Here is a 23016-nt window from a genome sequence, read left to right as displayed (position 1 = left end):
GTTGCTGGGTCTTGCATTAACCTGTTCTGACAGTCCTCCTGTCACTGGGCTGTGCAAACAGTAGAGCTATTCAGCAAATAGCCCTCCTGATTCTGAATGAACCTATTTGCAGTGGAAGCTACTGCTCAAAATGAGTGGGAGGATTGTGTCCCTCCTCAGATGTTCATCTTCTATATGATCCTTTCCAGAAGAATGGAGTTGCAAAAGGCTGTCTAAGTCTAGTTCATGTTTATCTGAATTTTAATTCAAGTGCTAATTAATAGATTCTATGCTTTTATCTGACTTCAAAAATATGTGTAAAGGACAGGAATCCCACTTCAGGTGTGGTGCAAAAGTTTTGAGTAGAGTGAGGTGTAGATGCATATATGGGTTTATATATGTATATACATATACTTATGCTCTTCTGTAAAGTTTTTGACTTATTTTTCCTTTTATCTTCAAATCCCACCTCCCTCCTAGAAAGTAAGTCAATATTCAGCATTTTAACTTAAAAGATGACTTTGCTGTCTTAGATCTGTAGACTAGTTCAGGTTGGAAGTGTCCTATGGAAATCATCTGGTCCAACCTGCTACTCAAAGCAGGGCCTACTTTGAAGTTAGGTCCACTTTGAAGTTCGAACAGGTTGTTCAGGGCCTCATCAGTTAGTTTCGAGTATCTCCAAAGATGGACATTCCACAGGTCCTCTGGGCAACTGTTCCAGTTTGATCGCTATCATGCTGAGTATTTTTTTTCCCTAATATCTAAACAGAATTTCATTTATTACAACATGTCTGTTCCCCTGGTTGGACTGATAGCATACGGCTGTCATTTATTTGACCTAGGCAACCTCTCTTCACTGTAAAGTGTAAACATTCACCGTGCCATGCAGTGACTTAATAACAGGATTGTTGCAGTATTTAATTAAAGTGACATCTCTGGCCCCTGTCCACCAATATGAGAGGATTTGTAGAAGGTTCCTGATTGCTCCTATATAGTGAGACAACAACCATTTCTTTCTCTTCCTATTCCTGGTGGTTAGGAAAATGTATGCGTCTTCTCTGGAAAAAAATGAATGGATATTCTGGCTCTGCTAAGGGTCATTGTACTACTAGAGATGGATCAGTATAGGACCAAAATGCTGTTCCACTCCTTATGTACTCCTTACATACTCTATAGCATTTTCTGAAGACTCTGGGTTCCTGGGTCCAGTTCCAACAAAAAATCCTTGCCTTCTCCCAGCTAAAGTAACTGGAAAATTTCTGTTGGCTTAGTGTGCTGTGTTTCCTCTTCCAAAAGGATATGTTGTGCTGTTAGTGGTTGCTGAAAGGCTTTTGTATTCTGCCCCAAAGAGGAATGCACTTCAGTTTTGAGGAGCAGCCTGCCTCTTGCTCCCTCACACTTGTGAGAGCAGTTCAGCTCTGGGTTTTCTGTGCATGGACCGGTGACAGCACCGAGGGGGAGGCTGTTCCTCTGCTACCCAAGTCCTCATATGTTCAAGGATTTGAAGTTAACACTCTTGTGTCAGGTGCTCCACTTGGAAGCTTAATGACAACCAAACCTGATCCTTGCCCAGCAAGCTCCTCACACAGAACTTCATAGGTATATCTTGCACAAGCTTGGAAGTTGCAGTAAATCTCATTTTGGGGACAGGGAAGACTGTATTAAAAGGCTTCTCAGATTAAACACCTCTTCCCTCTCTCAGACAGGGACAAGACATCAGAACCAAACGTAAGAGGGACCAAAGCTTTTCTGGGGATTTTTTTTTCTTATATTTTTATTGCGTGAAATGCACCAGCAGATGGCACAGGCAATTGTTTCCCACAGAACATCACCAAAGTCAGCCCTTTCTTGTATACCCTACCTGCAGACAAGTTATAGCATGACCTGCTACCTTTAAGTCTGTGTCTGCAATTAAGTGAATGTGAATTGAGTCACTCTGGATTAGTAGAAGTAAAAATAGAAGCTAAATCATGAAATGAGCTATAAAACTTTGGGAGGTGAAGGGAACCAGTGGTGTGACTGAGAGGTGGAAGATGCGTGGGATTTTGTTAGGCTGAGAGTAGGGGTGAGGGTAGGGAGGATGGCTCCCTGCATAATCAAATTAATAACTGCATCAAAAAACACATTATGAGCTGGAGGAGAGCCAACAGACTAAACTGATATTTTCCTTTTAAAAGACAGGTGATTTTTTTTCTTTAGACAAACAGAACTAAGTAAATCTCATCTATCTGGACTTCAGCAAGCATTTGTTGGACTACTGTATTGAAAGTGACTGCTAAAGTGAAAAGGAATAGAGACTAATAAATGTGTAAGTGAGCCAGAAACTGGCTAGCAGGAGATAATGATGAAGTTTCTAGGAAAGGGAATGGCAAGCCAGAAGACAGACAGTGGTAGACCTCCTCAGGGTCCAGTTTTAGGTCTAATATTCTCTGTGAGTTTCCACTATATAGACTGGGATCAGAATATCCTTGAAGGAGGAACTGGTTGGCCTCAAAAACCTTGGAGGTTTTCCAACTGACTTGGCACTATTAGTTTAAAAGGCCTGTTGTGGTACGTATGGATCAATAACAGCACTTTGTGTTATAAAGTCTGGAAACTGATAGTGTCTTCGTCAGCAGATGTTTGTAAGTCACAGTGCTGTACAGCTGGGGAAAAAGGCAGAGGTCATTACTGGACTAGGTAAAGTAGGTCTTGTAGAGATAGGGAAGAATTCATGAGAGTGGACAGGGCTTTGGTTACAGCTTATCGAGAAAAAAAGTGTGCTCAGACCTCCTTAGCTCAGGAAAGATGGATTCAGCCTTGAGGAGCTATTAGTGTGTTCAGGAGCCAGAGAGACTATTTTCAAACAGGAGATTAAAAAACTGGGTTTGCTTAATCTTGCAGTGTGCAGGTGGAAAGGGGAAATACTATTGCTTTCTGCAAATAGATCAGGGGAATAGCAGGAGGGAGATAGGGGAATCACTCGAGCTAAAGGACAAAGAGTATAATAAGAAATGGGTATCAACTGTTTAAGAGATACATTCAAGACATTAGAAGAAGGTTTCAAACTGTCAGAGATATGAAGTAGCGGAACAAATGGCGGAGCAGTAGTAATGGAGACAAATAAACAGCGACGGATAGTCATGAGTCCTCTCATAGCAGAGGATTGTACTCTATGACCCTCTGGTATCATAGCATTTAAATAAAAAATCACTAGCTGTAGCATTCAGTAAGGGCTGCCACAGTGAAGTAGGATCGCATGAGGTAAGAATATATGGGCAGCTTTACTACTGATACAAATTTTGGCAGTGAAGTGAAGCAGCATCTGCTTAACAGTTCATAACACGTAAATTCAGAATGTAAATGTTGCTGCATGCATTAGAAATCACACAGGGAATTTTGAAAGAATGCAAGAAATCTGGTTAGAATACCAGGATAAACACTGTTTCTCTTCCAGAAAGTCTGATATTTTAAAGCAATGCTTAATGATACTTTAAACAAAGTTCTTACAGCATCCTTGTGGGTACCATGGGGTTTTTTTATCAAGTAGAGAAATGAAGACAAAAGAGGGTTTAACTCATCTGCCCTGAAGTATTCAAAATAAAACCCCAGCTGTAATACTTAAGACCTCTTATATTGCTGAATCGTCATTTTGGTTCCATCAGCATTTAACAAAGGATCATGGCCCACTATTAATCATGACCAGGCAGGAAAACACAATGATAACATTTTGCACCCTGAAGATGTGCCCCTTGTGTATTTTTATGAACCGTTATATTGCATCAAAACAACACATAAAAGTTATTGAAAATGAATTATACTTCTTGAGGTTTTAAAACTTCACATTTGAATTATTTGTATTTTAAACCAGACCTGCAGGGCATGGGATTTGGTTGCAGAAATCTGGATGATCCGTAGAATTAAAAATGGGCTGAGCTCTAGTCCTCAACATTATCTGTCAGAGGAGATAATACTCCTCAACAGATACTGACTGCTGTTTTCAGAGGGAACCTGCCACAGAAGTAAAGGAAGACCTGCAATGATTTCCATAAGTGCTAAAAGAAGTTAACCTGGGGGAGGGATACTTCCAACCACTATATTACATTATACATGCCATACAAGCCACACTGGATCGTGTTAATGGGGCAAGGAGGGAACATAAAAGCCCTGACTCTAACTCCTAAGTAGTTGAAAAGACTGTGTGTATGAAGAACAGCAGAAATTGCATTATGGGTTGTACCACAGATTGACCTCAGCCTCTAACTCTCTTCCCCATCTTGGAAACCTCCAAGAGCAAATGAGCAAAATGCCAGTGTATTTATGACCTCTGTGTTTTTCTGTAGCTCTATAAAGGATGTTTGGGCATTTTACGATAGAGGCACTGGTTGTAAAACTAGTACCCTACAATTATAGACTGCAGTGGCCGGGTTTAACTGTCAGCATGTCTCCAGTGTCCTGCGGTTTGCAGTACAGCGTTCGCATTCCAGAGATGCCGGTGAATCAGTAGCTAATTACAATATCCCTGGGACTATTTATATTTGCCCACTAAAACACATGGTAGCAGGAGGAAATTGGAGTGTCCAGGCTGTTGAACCTGCAGAACGAGCACATTAGACCAATGTCCTCCCAGGGACAAAAGTGTTTTTGTGGTGCCTGTGTGAAGGGCATTTTGCCATCCCTTTGCACTTGGCAGTTTGTATTGTCCCTCTCACAGTCTCCTTGGGAAGCCCCTGAGGGGCAAGTGAAAAATCCATAAATAGCTGCAGAGATTTGTAACGGATCACTGTCTTCAGACAGTAGATGCACAGACACAGTGGTCACCAGCAGAGACTGCACATACGCAGTGATGGTGAAGCTGGCTATTCGTGTGGACACCAGCTACTCTTCTTTCCATCCTCAGTGTTAAACCTGTGTAGGCAGGACTGGATGCAGCTATAACGTTGATGGGAGATGGGGCAGAAGAGCGAAGCTTTGCTGTGCCATGGCACAGGCACTTTGCTGTCACGTTTTTCAGTGCCCTGTCACTAGGCAATGATAATGGGGATAGGGCAAAGGGCTTCTTATTTCCTCTTCCCTGCCCCCACTTGCCCTAGGAAGTCCCCCATAAAAAATTTCATAAAGAGTAATTAGTACTGACTTCAGTGCTAATGATGTTCTCCGTTCTCTAAGGATCTGGAGAGCTGAATTTGAAACGGGGTTCCTGAGACACATACATCTGGCTATAGTTGCTGTATATCCATGAGAAGTAAATAGGGAAAATAGCAGCTGACCTGTACCTGTAGTCCCAAGAGTCATTTCAGTCTCCTGTGAACTGGAGAAAATGGCTGGACTTGTGCTGTGGGGTGGATTTGTCCTCTGGGCTGGCGGGTGAGACCTTCAGTGCAGGTGACCTTACGAGTCCCTTTTAGCTTTGCTTTCTAGGAGTCTATGTACTGTGCAATAGCTAATCTCAACATTATAGACTAGATCATTGCACTTAAAAGATCTTTGAAGTTTTTCAGAGGTTGCCAAATGATTCACCTGTGTTCAAGGACATTTTAATACCCAGTAACTCCCAAGAAAACCAGGTCAAGCAGTCACATGTGACTTCTAATTGTAGCCACTGCAGTCCTATGGGCTAGCTCTAATCTGTGCATTAGATGTGCAGTGTGGCATGCCCAGTGTCCAGATCCCCCAGTTATCCAGCATGGGGACCTGTGGTGGTTTCTTTTGGGCTTATGTACCAGGGAATTTCCTTTCTACAGAAACTAAAGGATTGGGAAATGAAAGTGTACAGTCACCCCAACAGGGGGTAGGGTGCCACCAAAATGTGCATCTGGATTAGGAGCCTGGAAACACTGAAGCATCCTGCAGAGTACACATAAACACGCTGTCACCAACAGAGCTGGGTTGAGGCATTCCTTGAATTAAAAGCCTATCTTTTAAATTAATCTTTTTCCTAGTATGGTCAGAGATGTAGATATTACCCAACATCCTGGATCTCAGTGGACTTCTGGCACTGCGAATGACCTGACCAGCGCTAGGCATCAGATCTGTGTTGGAGCAGGTGGCCTGGCTGAGCTGCTCAATGACAGCATGAAACATGGAGAACAAATGCTGAAATTACTTTAGAGTCTGCTCCTGCAGGAAGAAAACTGGTAACAGCTGAGTGGTCCCTATGAAAGACTTCCTTGGTCTGAATTCCAGCAGTCACAAATTCTGACTTCTGCATTCACATAAAAGACTTAACAAGGGTTAACCATGCACAGGAATGTGCACATGAAGTATTCAGATCTACCTGCATATAAAAAAAAAACAAACAAAAACCCAAACTATCCCTAAAGGCTTTTATTTTTTAAACTAGTAGTATTTGCTTTCTCCCAGAAGTTAAACAAGCCAGGATTTTTTCTTATTCCAGTGCATTTGAGGTTGATGAAAAAGAAATAAATTCAATTTTTGACTATTCATAGCCCAAGAAGCAGCCAGTCCTTTGGCTATAAAAGACTGATAGATTGGCTAACCATGAGGAACTTCCAGACATTTCTTTGTCCAAATATTTCAGATTAATTCTACTTTAGAAAGAGATTGCTGCAAAAGAGGGGCCTGGAGAAACCATGCCATAGATTCTTCACCAGTGCAAGCTTTTTGGCCATTGCGCACACATGAAGGGAAGAAGGCACATACACAGTTTCAATAAACTCCTCCTAACATTTGGAGTTAAATCAGTCTGTCTGATGTGAATGGTCCCTGATGACAGCTGTGGCCAGGTTTTGGTGCACCTGAAGGTCTAATCTGTTCTACACTGATCATTTGGCATAAAGCAACCACCACAGTTTCTTAGAGAGCAGTCCCTACCTGCTTTCGTATCAGGCCTTGCTCATAGCACCTAAAATTAATGAGAATATTTTTATTTTTGTGAATAACACCTTGATGGGTTTTTTCCTATAGCGCAGATAGTATCATTACAAGGAGAATCTAGCAGGTTATGTCTTAGTAAGGTGTTTTTCCTCAAATACCTCTTCTTACCTTAAAAATAATCCTAGCCTCTTGTATGAGCAAGGAGTAAGCACTGTTGCTAGTTATGTTGACTTCATCAGTCCTGCCACTCTGCTCTCACAAACAGTTATCCACTGTCATTTTTCTCAGCTATATGCATAGAGTGTTCTTGGGTGCTACCAGCAAAAACCTTTATTCAAAGAAGTGTAGAGTCCTCCCCTCCCCACTGCTATCCCAAGTGATGAGTTTGCAGTTATGCCATTTTATGGCTTTCCAGAGGAACACAGAGCACCTTAGGGCCTGAGGAACTCAAAAGAGAACTTCAAAATAGAGGAACTAATTAAAATCAGAACCTAATACAAATAGTCCTGGTAAGTTCAGCTGGTGCAAGCCTATCTGGCATACAAGGACATCAAAGGAATAATGAACCTCTGTTTAATCTTGTAAATCACTGGAGCAGGAAAGGAGCTGAAAGAGGGCCCATGGCACTAAGCCAAATGTCCATCACTGAGAAAATGGAGAATGACTTCAACACAGAAAAGCCTTCAGTAATGAGGCAAAGATTTCAGTGTCAAAAACAGCTTTCAGTGTCGTTCAATATGCCACTTGCAACTGTCCAAAAACTGACAGGCAAATGGGTAAGAGTAGACTGATGTAGATAAACAGAACAATGCATCAAATAAAGTGGTGTGTTATTAACATGAGATCAGGTGTTGAAAGCTGCTGCCTCAGAGGCAGCCACTGTGGACATGTATTTATTTCCTGTTTTTACAACAGGCTGGGAGTTAGATTACAACAGCCCTTTCCACCAGGTGGGATGGCTATAACTGTGTATTCATTTATTTGCTTGCGGTTTTGACCTCTCTCTCTCGTTCTTTCATACTGCCTCTTTGAACTAATTTTCTTACTGGTTTTATATCCCTTCTATCTTTCCTGAAGTGTTAACTTTCCTGTGTAAGGGTACCAAGTGCTGTATCTGTCCCCTCTGTTTTTGACTGAAGCTTTAGGCTGATGTTTCTGAAACAGAGTGGCCTGTAGTTCAACCCAATGACCACCTCCTCACCTGCATCACGATGCTTGCTTCTTTATGAGGCATAAGTTTGTGATATACCTCAAGCAATGCTCCTGCTTCTGATAATCCCAAATGTGGATTTGTGCTCGAGCTGAGATCAAGCTCTTTCTGTGATCTGCATGAGACTTGTGGTGCTGCTTTGCAGGCACCAAGAAAAAGTAGAAATTCTGTCTTCCAAGTTTTGTGATGCAGAGGAAGCAAACCGGGATCAGTACACCAACAGCCTGAGTGGTGGCATCATGTACTGGGGGTAAATCGGGTTTATTATTGTTATAAAATTGAGACCATCTAAAGGGTCCTCTAAGCCACTTTATGGAGTACTGTCATGGTTTAACCCCAGCCAGCAACTAAACACCATGCAGCCGCTCACTCACTCCCCCCCACCCAGTGGGATGGGGGAGAAAATCAGGAAAAGAAGCAAAACCCGTGGTTTGAGATAAGAACGGTTTAATAGAACAGAAAAAGAAGAAACTAATAATGATAATGATAACAGTAATAAAATGACAACAGAAATAATGAAAGGATTGGAATGTACAAATGATGCGCAGTGCAATTGCTCACCACCCGCCGACCGACACCTCGCCAGTCCCCGAGTGGCGAAACCCTGCCCCCACTTCCCCGTTCCTATACTGGATGGGACGTCCCATGGTATGGAATACACCGTTGGTCAGTTTGGGTCAGGTGCCCTGGCTGTGTCCTGTGCCAACTTCTTGTGCCCCTCCAGCTTTCTCACTGGCTGGGCATGAGAAGCTGAAAAATCCTTGACATTAGTCTAAACACTACTGAGCAACAACTGAAAACATCAGTGTTATCAACATTCTTCGCATACTGAACTCAAAACATAGCACTGTACCAGCTACTAGGAAGACAGTTAACTCTATCCCAGCTGAAACCAGGACAAGTACCTACCTTCCAGCAAGGTAGTAGGCTTGCTGGAAGATACCTTCTTCATGCTGGTGTAAGAGCTGTTCTGTGTGCTTCAACAAAGCCTCATTATTAGCTTAAGCTCTTAGCTGCTCTCCTTACTGAAGTCTGGTGGATCTGGTGAGAAGGAAGTCAGACCAGCATGAAGTGCTGCTTAAATCCCAACCGTAACATCTGTGGAAAAAAAGGGCAATTGGTTAATAGCAAGAACCTCTTTAAAACACTCTTGAGGCCCTTTAATCTATAGGCTTTGGAAAATTTTATAGTTCCAAAATTCCCTTGCAAGCTGCTTGTAAAATATAGCAAATTAATTTTTTTAATGACTTGTGCAACCCCTTTACTCACCACACTACTTCATGCAGGGCTTGTGGGCAGCCTCTAAATCTCTCTGGTTTGTTCCTCCAGAGATGCAGTCCCTAATGCTTTGGGAATAAGTCAGATAACCACTGCTGGCTGATGATGCTGAATCAAACTGTTGAGCTGGGAGTGCTAGATGTTGGGTGAATTATCCATGCAAAAATAAGCTGCTGCTTTTTCTGTCTTTGCTGGAGAGGTGAACTAGAGGGGAATAAAACAGTGCAAGAAGACAGAATTCTCATCCATTGTAAGTCTTTGGAAATCACTTCTTTGGACAGCCAGTGAGAGTTAAAAAAGAATTAGTCCAGCAAAAGCCTTTCTTTCAAACCCCTTTTTACAATCATTTCCAACGAGACAGGTCTAAACAGTATATGAGCTGCGGGAGTCTGACCTTACCTGTTGTCTAGATTACCACAAGCAAACAAATGACACCTGTGTGCCCCAAAAGGATGCTGGGACAATGTGAAGATATAGTGTCTGGCTGCTTTGACATTGACCCCAGTGTTGTCATCATAAACATCTCACCAACCCCAGTAGCTGGTCATCAAGAAAGAAGAAAAGGGCTTTCTGACTGCCTTCTGCCAACATGCCAGAAAGACTAGGACATTGAAGGATGATAGCAGCAGTGTGCACCTCACCCCTTCCTAAATACTACTTCTTGTTGCCAAGTGGAACTATGGTTGGGGCAGTGATATATGGATGTAGGTAATTTTAACACGGTGGAAGAGCTATGGAGATGGAGACTTCAGTGAGCTCTTAAAAATATCCCTAATATCTGATGCTCTGTCAGCTCTTGCCAGGATTTCCTTTCCTGTGGAGGAAGGAATGTCAGGAACAGCAAAAATGCTGTAGCAGATGATGGATGCTATAACAATAACAGTAACACCTATTGAATAAATTAGTAGGTCTCCCCTTCAGGGTTTGGACACTTAATTCTATCCCAGCCCTGAACTGAGACACATCTTGGCTGTCCAGAAATAGCTGGTTTCAGCCTAGGGCATTGTGGAAGATAAGGATGCCAAAGGTTTAGATACAGTAGAAGAAAAATACCCTCCTATACTCTGACTTCAAGTAACTAATTGCCAGATGTAGCTGGTTAAATGCACTATTTAACTTTAGAATATGGCATGATAGTGTTTTTTTTCTGTTATTCTTAAAGTATGTACTAGCACAGAAAGTAATTACGACAGGTAACAAAAATGAGGGCTCTTTATAGTAGTAATAGACTTGCAGACCATACTGGAAGAATTGAAAGGGATGCTTAGGATCTAGTGAGCATGCAGGCACTTCCTTGTGAGCACAGGCAATCCATGAAAGCTTAACTTTCAAGACTGCAGAAATGTTAGGCAAGAAAATTGATAAGATCTTATATTTGCTGAAAGACTCCCAAGTGATACTGTTCTTCCTAGGAATTTATACACTCCTCTAGTCTACCATAAAGTTTATTGCCATTGACCTCTGTCTAGTAAAAGTAACATATGCTGTTTTATCACAGGCAATACAGATTGCTATTTTCAGAAATCTCAGAGAACCGGTAGCTGATGACAACCTCCCTGACCTTGGATATTGGTGATACTCCATCAATATGTTGACAAGGCTGATAATTCAGCCGAGAGTTTAAGCAAGGCCAGCGTATGGAGCATTTCCTGCAAAAGCTGCTTTGTTTTATATTACTGCTTGTGGCTGGAAATCCTCTATAATAAATATATTCCAGACACATCACCTGAGGCTCTGATGTCCAGTGCCTTTCCTGATTCCTCTCTCACCTGCTTTCCACATTCCCCTCCAGGCTGTTGTCTCACCAGAAACTTTCACAATTAGAAGTAGCCCGGTGGTTCCCCCTGTGAGTGTTACCTCGTGCTCCTTGGGAATGCAAAGCAGGACACTTTTCTCAGGTTTCTTCAGGCTAAAGAAAAAGTTAATGACTCTGTCCTACTTTGAGAAGACTTTCCAAATGGGCACACTGCTGTGTTTTCTGGCTATTAAAACTTCCCTTTGTTGCTCTGGTTTTCTGGGTTTGGGTGCTTTTTTTGGTTTTAATTTTGGGGGATTTTTGCCCCTGAACACAGGACAGACAGGAAAATCTCAACCTGCACACTAGCTGCCACCATGCTGTCCATATTAGATCCTTAATGGAGCCAGGCAAAAATCCAGCTCATACTCAGGGCAACCAACCATGGCCCCTTTAGTCTGATCTTGAAATAATTATCTTGAAACAAATGTTGGAGGACCACTGGACAAGTATAGAGCTATTTGATCATCCTTTGGCCATGCTTTATGGTGTGGTTGGGTACAGTTTGAACATCTTTCCTGTAAAAGAGAATCCGGTTGCATATTACAGTTAGACAATGTAGAAATTGTCCAGTGCCAAGTTTTGTCCATCTTTTCCCTGTAACAGGCAGATCTGAGTGTGTTTTCTGATGCTGGAAAAATGGTCTGCTTCTTGTAAGGGAGTTATTACTTGCAAGTAAAGAGACATTTGGCTGATTTGATCAGTAGAGCAGTGCATAAGAAATTGCTTTTCAAGCCAAGTATGCTGTTAGGAACCTGAGCTTCTCTTTCAGGTCACCATTTTAATTTTAATGTTAATGGACTAGGGTGTGCTTCTTTTCAGGAGATGTAATCATGTTAGAGGGTTTCAGTGGCCCCATATTGTTTTACAAGCTATAATGAAGTAGAAGGCATATGATCAAAGAGCATTATTCATCTTATTAATTGCCATATTTATGGCATTACTGACTAAAGCCAATTGGGAAACCACACCTGCCCTGGTACACAAAAAAACCACCTTCTATATCAAAGCAACTGAGAACAGGGAAGTCCCACCCTTTCATCCCGTGCTTGAGTGTGGTGCAATAGGTAACAGTAGCTTTGTCTTTGCTAATTTAGGCAGGTATGTTCCTTCCCATTGCACTTGCGGAGAGGACTGGGAAGCTATGTGTAGGATTTCATTTTCCCTATGGCACTGACAACGTGGTCCCTCCTTGGTGGTGGAAAAACCAATGGGCAGCCCATATTTCTGCTGTCACTCCAGCCCAGAAATACTGTAAAACAGACTAAATCATAGAAATCATAGAATCATTTAGGCTGGAAAAGACCTTCAGGATCATCGAGTCCAACCATCAACCATGCCCACTAAATCATGTCCTGAAGTACCCGGTCCACTCGCTTTTTGAATACCTCCAGGGATGGTGACTCAACCACTTCCCTGGGCAGCCCATTCCAATGTTTGACAACCCTCTCAGTAAAAAAATTTTTCCTAATATCTAACCTAAATCTCCCTTGCCTCAACTTGAGGCCATTTCCTCTTGTCCTATCTCCAGCCACCTGACAGAAGAGACCAGCACCCACAATGGTCAGCAAGATGTTTGAGCAAAGATCTAAGTGAGCTGTTTCCACTGTGCTGTTAGCAGCCAGCCACTGTCAGGTTGTCGTGGTTGAAAAACAGGTGAAAAACACTGTTCAAGTGTTAGAGAAATGATTACAGCATCACCTATTTTTTACATTAACATTGTGGTTCAAGACTAAATTAAAAGCATCATGCTGTCTCCCTCACAATCCCAGTTCCAGTCCTAGTGTCAACAGGGGATCATACTCAATCCAAAGTGCTTCCAGGCACATGAATTAAACAAAATAATAACAAGAACAAGAACAACAACAACAAAAACTATATATATTTTCTTGTCCTTCAGCTGAAATAATCTTAGAGGTTACTTTAAAGCACAAATTCATTTGGAAGTTTCCCTAAGTGTCTTTTTTCCAGTCCCACCTGGGCAATCTGCCTTGACTAACTTCTCAGCTCAAATGACAATATTTTGCGTTTGCTTGTTTCTTCTCCCACTTAGAAATGGAATGGTATCTGTTTAAGGAGACTCTTACAGTGAACAGTCAGGATAGCAAACTTAGGATATTGCTAGCCTGAATTTAAAAATCTGCAACCTTTATTCAATCCTCATGGCAAATGAGACAATGTAAATACAAGTTATGTGTGATTAGTTAACATTTTTCCCTCTTTACTTTTGCTTCATTCACTGCACAAAACAGATAGCATTTGCTATGAGCAGAATATATCTCACCCAACTTCAGCAGTCTGAAAATTACTGTTTCTGCTGAACGGTAGGAGGTAGGCACTGCCAAATAGTGATTCAGCCTGTGTTTAGATAGGTCCAACACAGATGTGACGAGTTGTCTTCTTAGAGACTCCTATATTTCTCTGCTGACCCCCAAGGGAACCAAGGCAACCTGCATATATCAGATGTCTTTTTTTCAGACAGCTAAATTTAGGTGAGCTGCATCTCACTCTCGGCAGAGTTCTTTGCTGTTTAGTGTATTGCCCAATGCCACATCTTCTGTAATGCTATTGAAATCCTTCAACAACCAAAGCGTCCATTACCTCCATGGATTTTGGTTGGCAATGGAGTATCTAAGAGTGGAGGTTATCTCACCAGCTATAGACCTTTACTAGGTGAGATTTAGCATGCAACCCGAGCATCCTAAGCTCTCTTTATGTTAATGGAGAGAAACATGCACTTTTGGCATCTGTTTTAGTATGAGATTAATCTTTCCCTAGAAGCGCCTGTATTTGACTCTCTGTGCCTAACTGAAAGAGAGTCTCTGTTATTACCCTGTCTAGAGAGCTGACATTTAGCCAGATGAACCCTATATGAAGTGCTCTGTGAACATGAATTAGTTTGTTTCATAGCTCCCTCTAAGGAAAGCGGAGGCGATATCTGAATTTGACACAAAACAAATTAATAGTGTGATTAAAATAAAACCATTTGCTGGTTTTGAGTGTGGACTCTGACACATCTAGGGCTTAACTTTCCCATGGACCTACATGGCATTTTTCAAAGAACAACCCTCATTCATTCTTTAATGAAAAATATATCCAGAAATTTGCAATTTGCTGATCCATAGCCTGAATAAGAAAAATCCTATTATGATTTACCTGTGTGCTTTATCTAATCCTGAATGCAAATGAGATAGTCTAAGTTGTGAGCATGACTTTCATTACAGCAAGTTCTGCTTGCAAAATAGTTTTAATAACCTTGCGTATGTTTCATAGTGTTATTTAGGCTTTCTAAACTGCATATTGTTAGCAATCTCAGCAAAAAAAAACAAACCAGGAGGTTGATTAAATCTGACTCTTAACTTGTTTATATTGGAAAAGCATGCTGGTGTGCACACCTTTGCAGTTGCTTATGATGGGAGCATTAGCTTGAGTTGTCAGAGAAAAATGAGAGCAAGTTTGGGTCTGAGCTAATGCTGGGAAAACTTAGCAAGAAGTTCTTGTCACTGTACCTTGCACTTGTGTATTTTGAGCAACGGAGCTTTACAAGCTCCATGAGACGAGCAATACTGCACAGCTTGAGGACTCTGGTGACTTTGCATTATGACATGACTTGGGCAGCATTTCAGCCTTCACCATCTACAGCTCAGCTCCTGTGAATGGTTAACAATTTCCCTTCCCAGTCAGCGTGGTCTCTTCTTACCAGCAACACTCAACTGCCTTCCTCACATTTCTGTGGTTGCTGTAGATGAGGGTTATGTACTGCATGGTGAAATGAGCTATGGGAGGTCATATAGACAGGTCACACTGTTTTTTATGTGATAGCCAGGAGGGAGCTCTCATGTTCTGGTAGGGTCTATTTGCTATGATTTATAGCTGCAATCGTGGCTGATTACAGTGTGTCAGAAGGGTGTATCACTGGAGTTGTTGCAGAGGTGATTACGAGGTGGAACCATGAGGCCCTGGAGCATCTTAACTGCCTTATATGCCCTCCTGAATGTCCAGTTATAGCTGAAAATAGAGTGGACAGGTGGGAAAAGCTGTTGACAGCCAGGAAAGTTACTGTAATACAAAAGGCCTCAACTTGGCACCAGGCAACCATTTCTGTCTTTGCTAACAATTAAGATTATATTTCCTCAGAAAAAGCTATTTCTTCAGAAAAAGCTCCATGATGGAAGCTTTATGTTTTATTTGCTGTCTGCTGTCACATCTTGATTTGCCTTGGGACTTGCCCAGACAGGTTTTTTGCACCTATTTTTTCATATAAATTTGAAGAATATCATTAAGTGGGTGCCTTTTCCTGTTGCAGCTGTTTTCAAGCCCTGCAGTGGCTTTCAGCCTGGAAGGTTCATGAGGGCAACTAAGAAACCCAAGAATCTGAGGGACTCAGTTCACCACACAAAAATGTTTATCTATCCTAGAAAAGTTTTAGGAGCTCACTAACTGAACAAAGTTAAAAGCACTGTCATAGTTTAAAGTCAATTTATCAAAATAAGCTATTCTAATATCACCAGGTTTGTGCGCTGGAATTACATACGCAGGAGTTAATATGTGTAATTGTGCGTGTGTGAGGGGGAGAAGAGGTTGAAATAGCCCAAATAAAAGAAAAACACAGATTCTTTGCTCGGTCACTCACAACCTGCCTTTTGCAGTGTCTTTGCCTCTAACTCCACTGTGTGTTTGCTTCTGGGAGTGGCTATTAGTTTGGATAGGCATCCTGTGGAGCCAATTTGGAGCTAAAAGCAGGATGGTTGCATCCATACAGTACTGCACCTCCAGGAACTGGATGCATTGAGGAGAATAGCACAATTGTACCCCCACTGTCCCTGGCAGGGTTTAGCAGCTGGGACTTCATGGCACAAAAGCATGGGTTTGTTGTGGCTGGGACCATATTGACGCTGGAGCTGCATAGACCTATGTGTGTGGTTTATGATTGAGCCTTTTCAGAACAAAGTCAGAAGCTTTACGCAAATATTTGCAGTCAAGATTGATAGCTCATGATAATGATGAGTTGATTGGACTAAGACTAAGTCATATTAAAATGATATGAAAAGTGTATGTAGTGAAGTGTCTTGGACTAGCACTTGTCAATAAAGACATGGACCTATTCAGCTGGATCCAGAGGAGGGCCACAAGCATGATCAGAGGGCTGTAACACTTCTGCTATGAAGAAAGGCTGAGAGAGTTGCAGATCTTCAGCCTGGAGGAGAGAAGGTTCCAGGGAGACCTTATCATGGCCTTTCAATATATAAAAGGGAGCTTATAAGAAAGATGGAGAGAGACTTTTTACCACGGCCTGTAGTGACAGGACAAGGGGCAACAGTTTTAAACTGAAAGAGAGTAGATTTAGATTGGAGATAAGGAAAAAATTTTTTGCAATTGAGGGTGGTGAGACATTGGAACAGGTTGCCTGGAGAAGTTGTGGATACCCCATCATTGGAAGTGTTAAAGGTCAGGTTGGATAGAGCTTTGAGCAATCTGATCTAGTGAAAGATGTCCCTGGCCATGGCAGGGGGGTTGGACTAGGTGATCTTTGAAGGTCCCTTCCAACCCAAACCATTCTGTGGTTCTATGATTCTGTGGTTCTATGATTCTACAAATAAGTGTTTCAGTCTGCACCTGTGCATTTTTCTACATAGGGATTAATCAATTATACAGCATTTTCAGGGTGTTGTGGCAATGCAAGCAGTAACTATTGATTTCTGGAGAACTCTGTTCTAATCTCTCCAGGACCTGTTACAGTTTGAATTTATGCTTGTTTTTGAGTTATTGGACTAAGCAGATTACAGCACTTCAGAATTTTGTTCTGGCTTTCCCCAACAAGAACAAAGTTAATCTCTGAAGTGCTGTGTTTGTGGGCTAAGATAACTACCTAAGTACAGTTTAAGACATGTCCCACTACGTGATCAATGTCTCATATTTACACTTCCATTATGGACAGGATTTGACCTGATGGATTCATTCAGAGTGAAACAGATTTTTGGAATGAAAGAAAATGGAATTCAGAGTGCTTATGTACGACTTGGAAGCTTCCCTGTTGTTCAGAAAACTGAGTGAGTACCCTGTTTTTTCACTTTATTTTCATCTGAGCCTCCGCTTTACATTGTTTGGTTCCCCTGGGTTAAACTTGTATTAGTTACCTAGTACCTACACATATATTGCTTCTTTGATCAGCTCTTTCAGTTCTGCTGGCACAGATTTAAGACAGCATGGTTGTGAGCCTCCACACCAACTACAGGCTCCATCCTGGTAGAGTATGAGCTGGTTTTGGTGTATCTATCTCAGTGGTTGTGAGGAGCTGTATCAAGAAATTCACAAAAGAACTTAGGACTTAATAAACAGCTTCTAAAATGAATATTTGGTAGCACTCCCATTGAAATATATACTTGCTAATCACAGGAGACCAGTTCCTAGTAGATGTTATCAGTTAGCTAATATGGGTTTTGGCCTCATAAAAGAATGAACAATTTTTAATCCTGTGTCAATGTGGATTCAGTCCTTGGGGCCTTTTGTGACCTAAGGCTGCCAGTTGTGTCATAGTCTATCAGAACGGTTTCTCTTTGGGTTGTCACTTGAGTCCTGCTAGTATTAGCCTTGAAAAAAGTGAGTGCATAATTTCACTGAGTAACCATGAGCCATGGATTGAATTGTCATCATTAACATTTTTGCAGTACATTTCTCTGTGCTGGTTTGAACTTCAGCTTAAAAAATCGATAGTAATTCTTTTCCTTCTTATGGATGAGGGCTGTTATTTTTTATTCTGTTTTAGCTCTTTTACTCAGCTCAAAGCTTTACTTTGAGATGTCCTGTGACTTACTGTTGCTTAATTTCACAATATTTTTTTCATCCTGGAGCCTGCCTGGATTGATTTACCCTTCTCCCCTCCCCCTCTTTCTCCATATAAACACACAGTCTTTAAAAAAAAAAAAAAGTTATACTGAAAGGAAAGCTGTTTTCTCTAAAGTCCATAAATGAGGTTAAGCCTCAGGGTGAGTAAATTCATGATCTGGGAGAATGCCAGCCAACTAAAGACATCTTGGTCTTGTTACGTAGTATATACAAAACTGGTGGTAGCGGGAAGGGGAATAAACCTATTATTTTGTTTGGCTCACAGCAGTCTCTGTGTAGAATATCTGCTTGCTGCGGCATATAACAGGTAGTGGTAGTGTGCTTTATCACTGTAAAGCATTACCGCCAAGACTACTTGGAAAGAAGTGCTTGGAGTGAAGAAGTCCAATTTGCACTTAAGAAATTCTGGGAATGATGATCTACTGAATCTGAGCTCTGGGTGATATTATGACAAATAGGACTAGTGCAATCTTTGGATGTATAAGCAGGAACTGTCAAGTATGAGCTGACTATCTCCATATCAGGCAATTCAGTCACCACTGCTGGGATGCTATGGCCAGTCCTTGTTTCCATAATTCAGTAGATAGAAATGGAGTGAATGAAAGTTTAAAGAACTGTGAAGCAGGTCTAATAGTGAGAAATACAAGAAGTGCAGTGTAGTCAGGTAAAATTAAGAAGCGGTTAACAGCTGAGGTGATTGCTCTCTATAAGAACCTCTGGGAAAGCAAAGTTTGGTAAAGGGTCTTTGGTGCTAAGGATAGTGGTAGACTGAAAGTCAGTGACTACCTGTTAACGACATCAAAAACCAGCATGGAAGAAGAAAGGCACGCTTTTAACAATGAACATAATTAACCATTGGAACAAGTTAGCACAGATTACAGAGAGTTGTCCATTTGCATTCCTTTTTCAAATTAAGGGTTGAAGTACTTTGTTGTTGTTGTTTCTGTTGTTTTCCCAGAAAGACTGAGGGAGTGAAGCCAGACCAACCAGCTATGATGACTTTCTGTTGGCTCAGATTGCACCCATTTATTTGTTGTTGTTTTTAAAATAAGTAGATATAAAACACCATCAAAGGTGTCTGCATATTTGGTTCATTTTAGCCTTTGGATGTCAGGATTCTGAGATGGTGCATATAGGGTCATTGCACACAGAAAATGAAATCTTGTAAAGCTGCACAAAACTGATAACTGGAATAATAAACAAAACAAAAACATCTGCCCTGTCTTGCAGATAACCTCAAGCAATGTTTAGCAACTGATAGCAACATCTCATAATTAGATACAAAATCATTAACTGAGTAATATATGTAATTCACTTTATTATCTGCTTAAAGGATTTGAATCCTTTTATATAAGCAGTAGTACTTTTACAAAGTACCAGCTTAGCTGCCTGGGAAATGTGCCTATTCATCTTCCGATCTGGAGCCTACAACTATGGACTTTCTTCTTCTTTGTGGTGAGGCGTCCTGTGATGGTTCTATGAGCAAGGAAACACAACAGCCAGGAACTTGGCTGTGGTCAATGTCCTGGTCACGGAGGGACTTATAGGTCTCTAGCAGGTCTTACAGGTCTCTTACAGGTCTCTAGGGCTGGTCCATAAATCTGGCTGGTGCTTCTCCCCACTCCTCAGGTAACTGGCACTGTGTCACAACCCAAAATTTCCCATGGCGCTGGAGTTGGACAAAGGCCAAGATATTGTGCTGAAGTCAGGGATGAGACACATGACTCCTTGCTCTAAGTGGTGAGAGCAGACTCCCACCTGAAGGATCTTGCTGTGGCCCCTATCTGATCTCATGACCTCTATTACCAGACAAGTGCTTGTCATCTAGAAGAATAAACATGTCTGTCCAAATCTGCTGTGAAGTTAGTAGGAATATGTCTAGTAGGAGCACACCAGAGGAGTTCTTTGTAGGCTTCTTCTTTACTAGTCGATGAAACCAGGTGAATTCATGGGCCCCAGTGCTAGACCCATATCATTTGTGCTCTTCACCTCTTTATGTGCTCGTGTCAAGTTTGTTTTGGCTGCTGTCAAGCAGTGTTATCCCAGACAATGCCTGGGCCTGGTGTGGAGGATGGAGCATGCCAGAGACTGCTCCCCAAAGGCAGTTTGGATACAATCATTCCCTTTGGGAAAGCAGCATTCGTCTGAACTGCACTCATCGCTAGAGAATGGACCCTGACCATTATTTACTAGTGTGGATATAGACATTGAGTCTCCTACTTCTAACAAAGGAGACGAAGCATGACTGAGGTGGAATGACTGAAGGCTTTTTTTGGTCTTTTAGAGAGTAAAGGACTGAGGGGAGAGCTGATAAACATACAAAAGGCTGCAGCAAAGAGAAGAGAACAAGTTGCTCGTGTGGTTTCTTGCGGAAAAAAAGTTGTTTCAGGAAGATTAAGCTATAGCAAGTGAGATTCAGGGTAGACCTTTTTTGCAGCCTGTAGGATAGTGAAACACAGGAAGAAATTACCTAGAGAGGTTGTATCTATTCCATCACTGAGGTTTCTGAAGTAGAGGCCAAAAAAGTGTCTGTCAAGGATGTATGGGTGGAGTTGATTCTGTGTTGTGACAGTCTTTCCATAGCCTTTTCTTTTCCTTTGTCCTTTTTTTTCCTTTTTTTTTTTTTTCTGTCATTCTAAGAGCCTCTGGTGATGTGATGCATATGGAAATGAACTGGCTTTCTCCAACCTTGTTTCACAGAACTTAGTGAGTTACATTTCATATTAATGTTTTTTAGCTGTTGTGAAAGTGGTCAAATTTCCCAAATACATTAATTATGCTCTTCCTCACCAAATGCAGACACCCTATTAGTTGTTGTTGCATTCAGTGTCTGAAATGAGAGCTGATAATCTTTTTTTTCTCCATTTTGTTATTATTATAGATGTAGGATCTCATGCTGATTGTCACATATGTAGGCTCTTAGGCCAAACAAAAGCATGTAAGAAGGAGGCTATATATTGAAAATGGGCAATGGCTAAAAGAGTCTTCTGCCTGCTTATTATCATTTTTCCTTTGTAGAAGTTGTGAATCACCTGACCTTGTAGCTGGGTTAATTAACTCTTAGACTAACCTGCAGCACTGGGGGATTCTCTTGTCTTGGAGTTTTATAAGGGCCTCTTCTGCAATCTATCCTGTTGTCAGAATTATAGACCAAGGAGCTGGCAGAGTGCTCCCTGTAGGTACCAGGCAGCCAGCAAAGCTTCATAATATGGATCATCAGTTCAATTCAGCCTTGGGTGAAAGAAGGAAATAAAACATTTCTGGGGACAGCAATTCCTGCCCTTGGATTCGTAAGTAAAGCTGAGCTTCTAGATGGAGATCACTTTTTAGTGAGGAAATAAATGAAAACTCATAAACAAAGTTTTTGTTATTTATGCAGTAATGCATCTCTGTAAAAGATGCAGGGACCAAGGACTTCAGAAACAGCTTTTATCATCTCTTCGGAGCAACAAGAGTGTCTTTAGGTTTGCTTTTGGCACGAAGCCTTTCTCTGTTGGGAACTTGCAGCCAGTTCTTTGGCACCTTTAAAAATCAGTTGAGGGTGACAGGTAATAGGTCATTATAGATTTCTATCAGTTTAAATCTACCTGATGGGCCATTTGTCAGCCTCTGTGTGATGAGGTTTGGCCAGACTCACAGGGATATTTAGGTACCTAACTCCCAGTTATTTCTGTGGGCATTAAGCATCTGAAAACCCTTTTTGAATTTAAGCTCGCATGGTGATATTCCTGTTCCCAGCTCAGAGGTATTCAGAAAGACTCTCTTAGCATAGAGGCCAGCAGATGGCTCTTACAGATCTGGTTGTATTTTGTCAGGCCCAAGGCTCAATGTGGTATCTTGGGGGATTAATTTCAATCACATGCTCCTATACCTCTCTGCTCAACAAAGCAGTGATGCCACAGTTACAGCCACTGCCTTTAATTTGTACTTGGAAACAAGCACACCTGCATATGCAGAGTTGAAAAACCATTAGGGAAAGGCAGCATTGAAAGCATGTGTCCTGCTGCTGTTGATGTGACGATAGCAAACATACTATGGATCCGCAAGAGAGCAAAGCACCCCCAGAGCTGTAACTCTGCTACCTCGTGCCACCACTGGATTAAATAAGAAACCATTTCTCTGCTTGCTTTTCATTCAGTATGAGTTTGGAGCTGGTGGTGGGCTGTAGCTAGGAGAGTAGTCAATAGAGCTGTCTGTGCCCAAAATGTGAATCAGAATCTTAAAGGGCAGGGAAATCGTTAAACCCAGTTGTGATGGTGAAGATAGGTGGTGAGAAGTGAGTGAAGCTAAATGCACTAGGCACGTATGCTGAAATTACAGAGTTTGAGGAGCTGAGCCACGGGGAAATGCCCCCACTGGCAACACTCTCATGTAGAAACGTCCGTGGTTTTTGTTCAAGAGGATGAAGCAGTAAGCAATGCCCTTTCAACTATCAACATTGCCACCTTGCTGAAGTTTCTTGAAGCGGTGGAGGAAAACAGCCCAAACTGTCAGTGAAGTTAAAAGCTGAGGCATGCATCTTCTTCTTTAACAAACTTGGACACAATGAGTGTGCAAAGCCATTTTGATAGGAAATTTGCATTAAGGCATGTCAGTGGTGAAGGAGACCTGGCGGGGTGCCCTGTTGGGAGGGGTGATGTGACTGACCTGACTCTCTCTTGCCAAAAATTCTGTAGACTTTCTTGGTGGCCTTCAGTGCCTTAGTCATGCCAGTTGTATTCTCTGTGGCAACTCCGCCACAAGAGTGACAACTGATACGCTTCTTGTTTTGTCATGAAGGGAGGGAGCATCTGGCTATTTTGTGTGCCATGGGAGAGATGGGTGCTGATGTGAGGTGGATCTGTGACTAGGGAGGGCTAGTTTGTGAATAGCTAGTACCAAGAAGTGAGACAGCCTTGTCTGCTCTCCTAGGGGAAGGATTTTGTAAAGGAGCTAGTGGGAGCCTGGTTCAGTTTTCTCTTGTGTTGGAAGACTTCAGAGGGTGCCTGTGTCCCCAGTGGGAAGACCAGATTATAATGGTGCATAGCCTGCATGGGCATTTTATACAGTAAAAGCTACAGTAGTGGATGAAACCACAGTGTTCTGAATTTTT

The 23016-nt window shown here is 41.8% G+C and overlaps 1 protein-coding gene across 2 annotated transcripts in view; it reads left to right on the top strand.

Annotated features, from left to right (window-relative positions):
• Nucleotides 1-23016, top strand: part of COL22A1 (collagen type XXII alpha 1 chain) — a 235023-nt gene that overhangs the window by 67901 nt on the left and 144106 nt on the right. For both annotated transcript variants that reach the window (XR_008235346.1, XM_052788276.1), the window contains exon 5: nucleotides 17017-17128. Coding sequence is in view for 1 of the 2 variants with exons in the window: in XM_052788276.1 (XP_052644236.1) it covers nucleotides 17017-17128 (112 nt within the window). In the remaining variant the exon portion in view is untranslated. The remainder of the gene's footprint in view (nucleotides 1-17016; nucleotides 17129-23016) is intronic.

The sequence above is a fragment of the Harpia harpyja genome, chromosome 5 (genome assembly GCF_026419915.1).
Source record: "Harpia harpyja isolate bHarHar1 chromosome 5, bHarHar1 primary haplotype, whole genome shotgun sequence".
In the NCBI taxonomy this organism is placed as follows: Eukaryota; Metazoa; Chordata; class Aves; order Accipitriformes; family Accipitridae; genus Harpia; species Harpia harpyja.
This window is presented reverse-complemented; position numbering and strand designations above follow the sequence as displayed.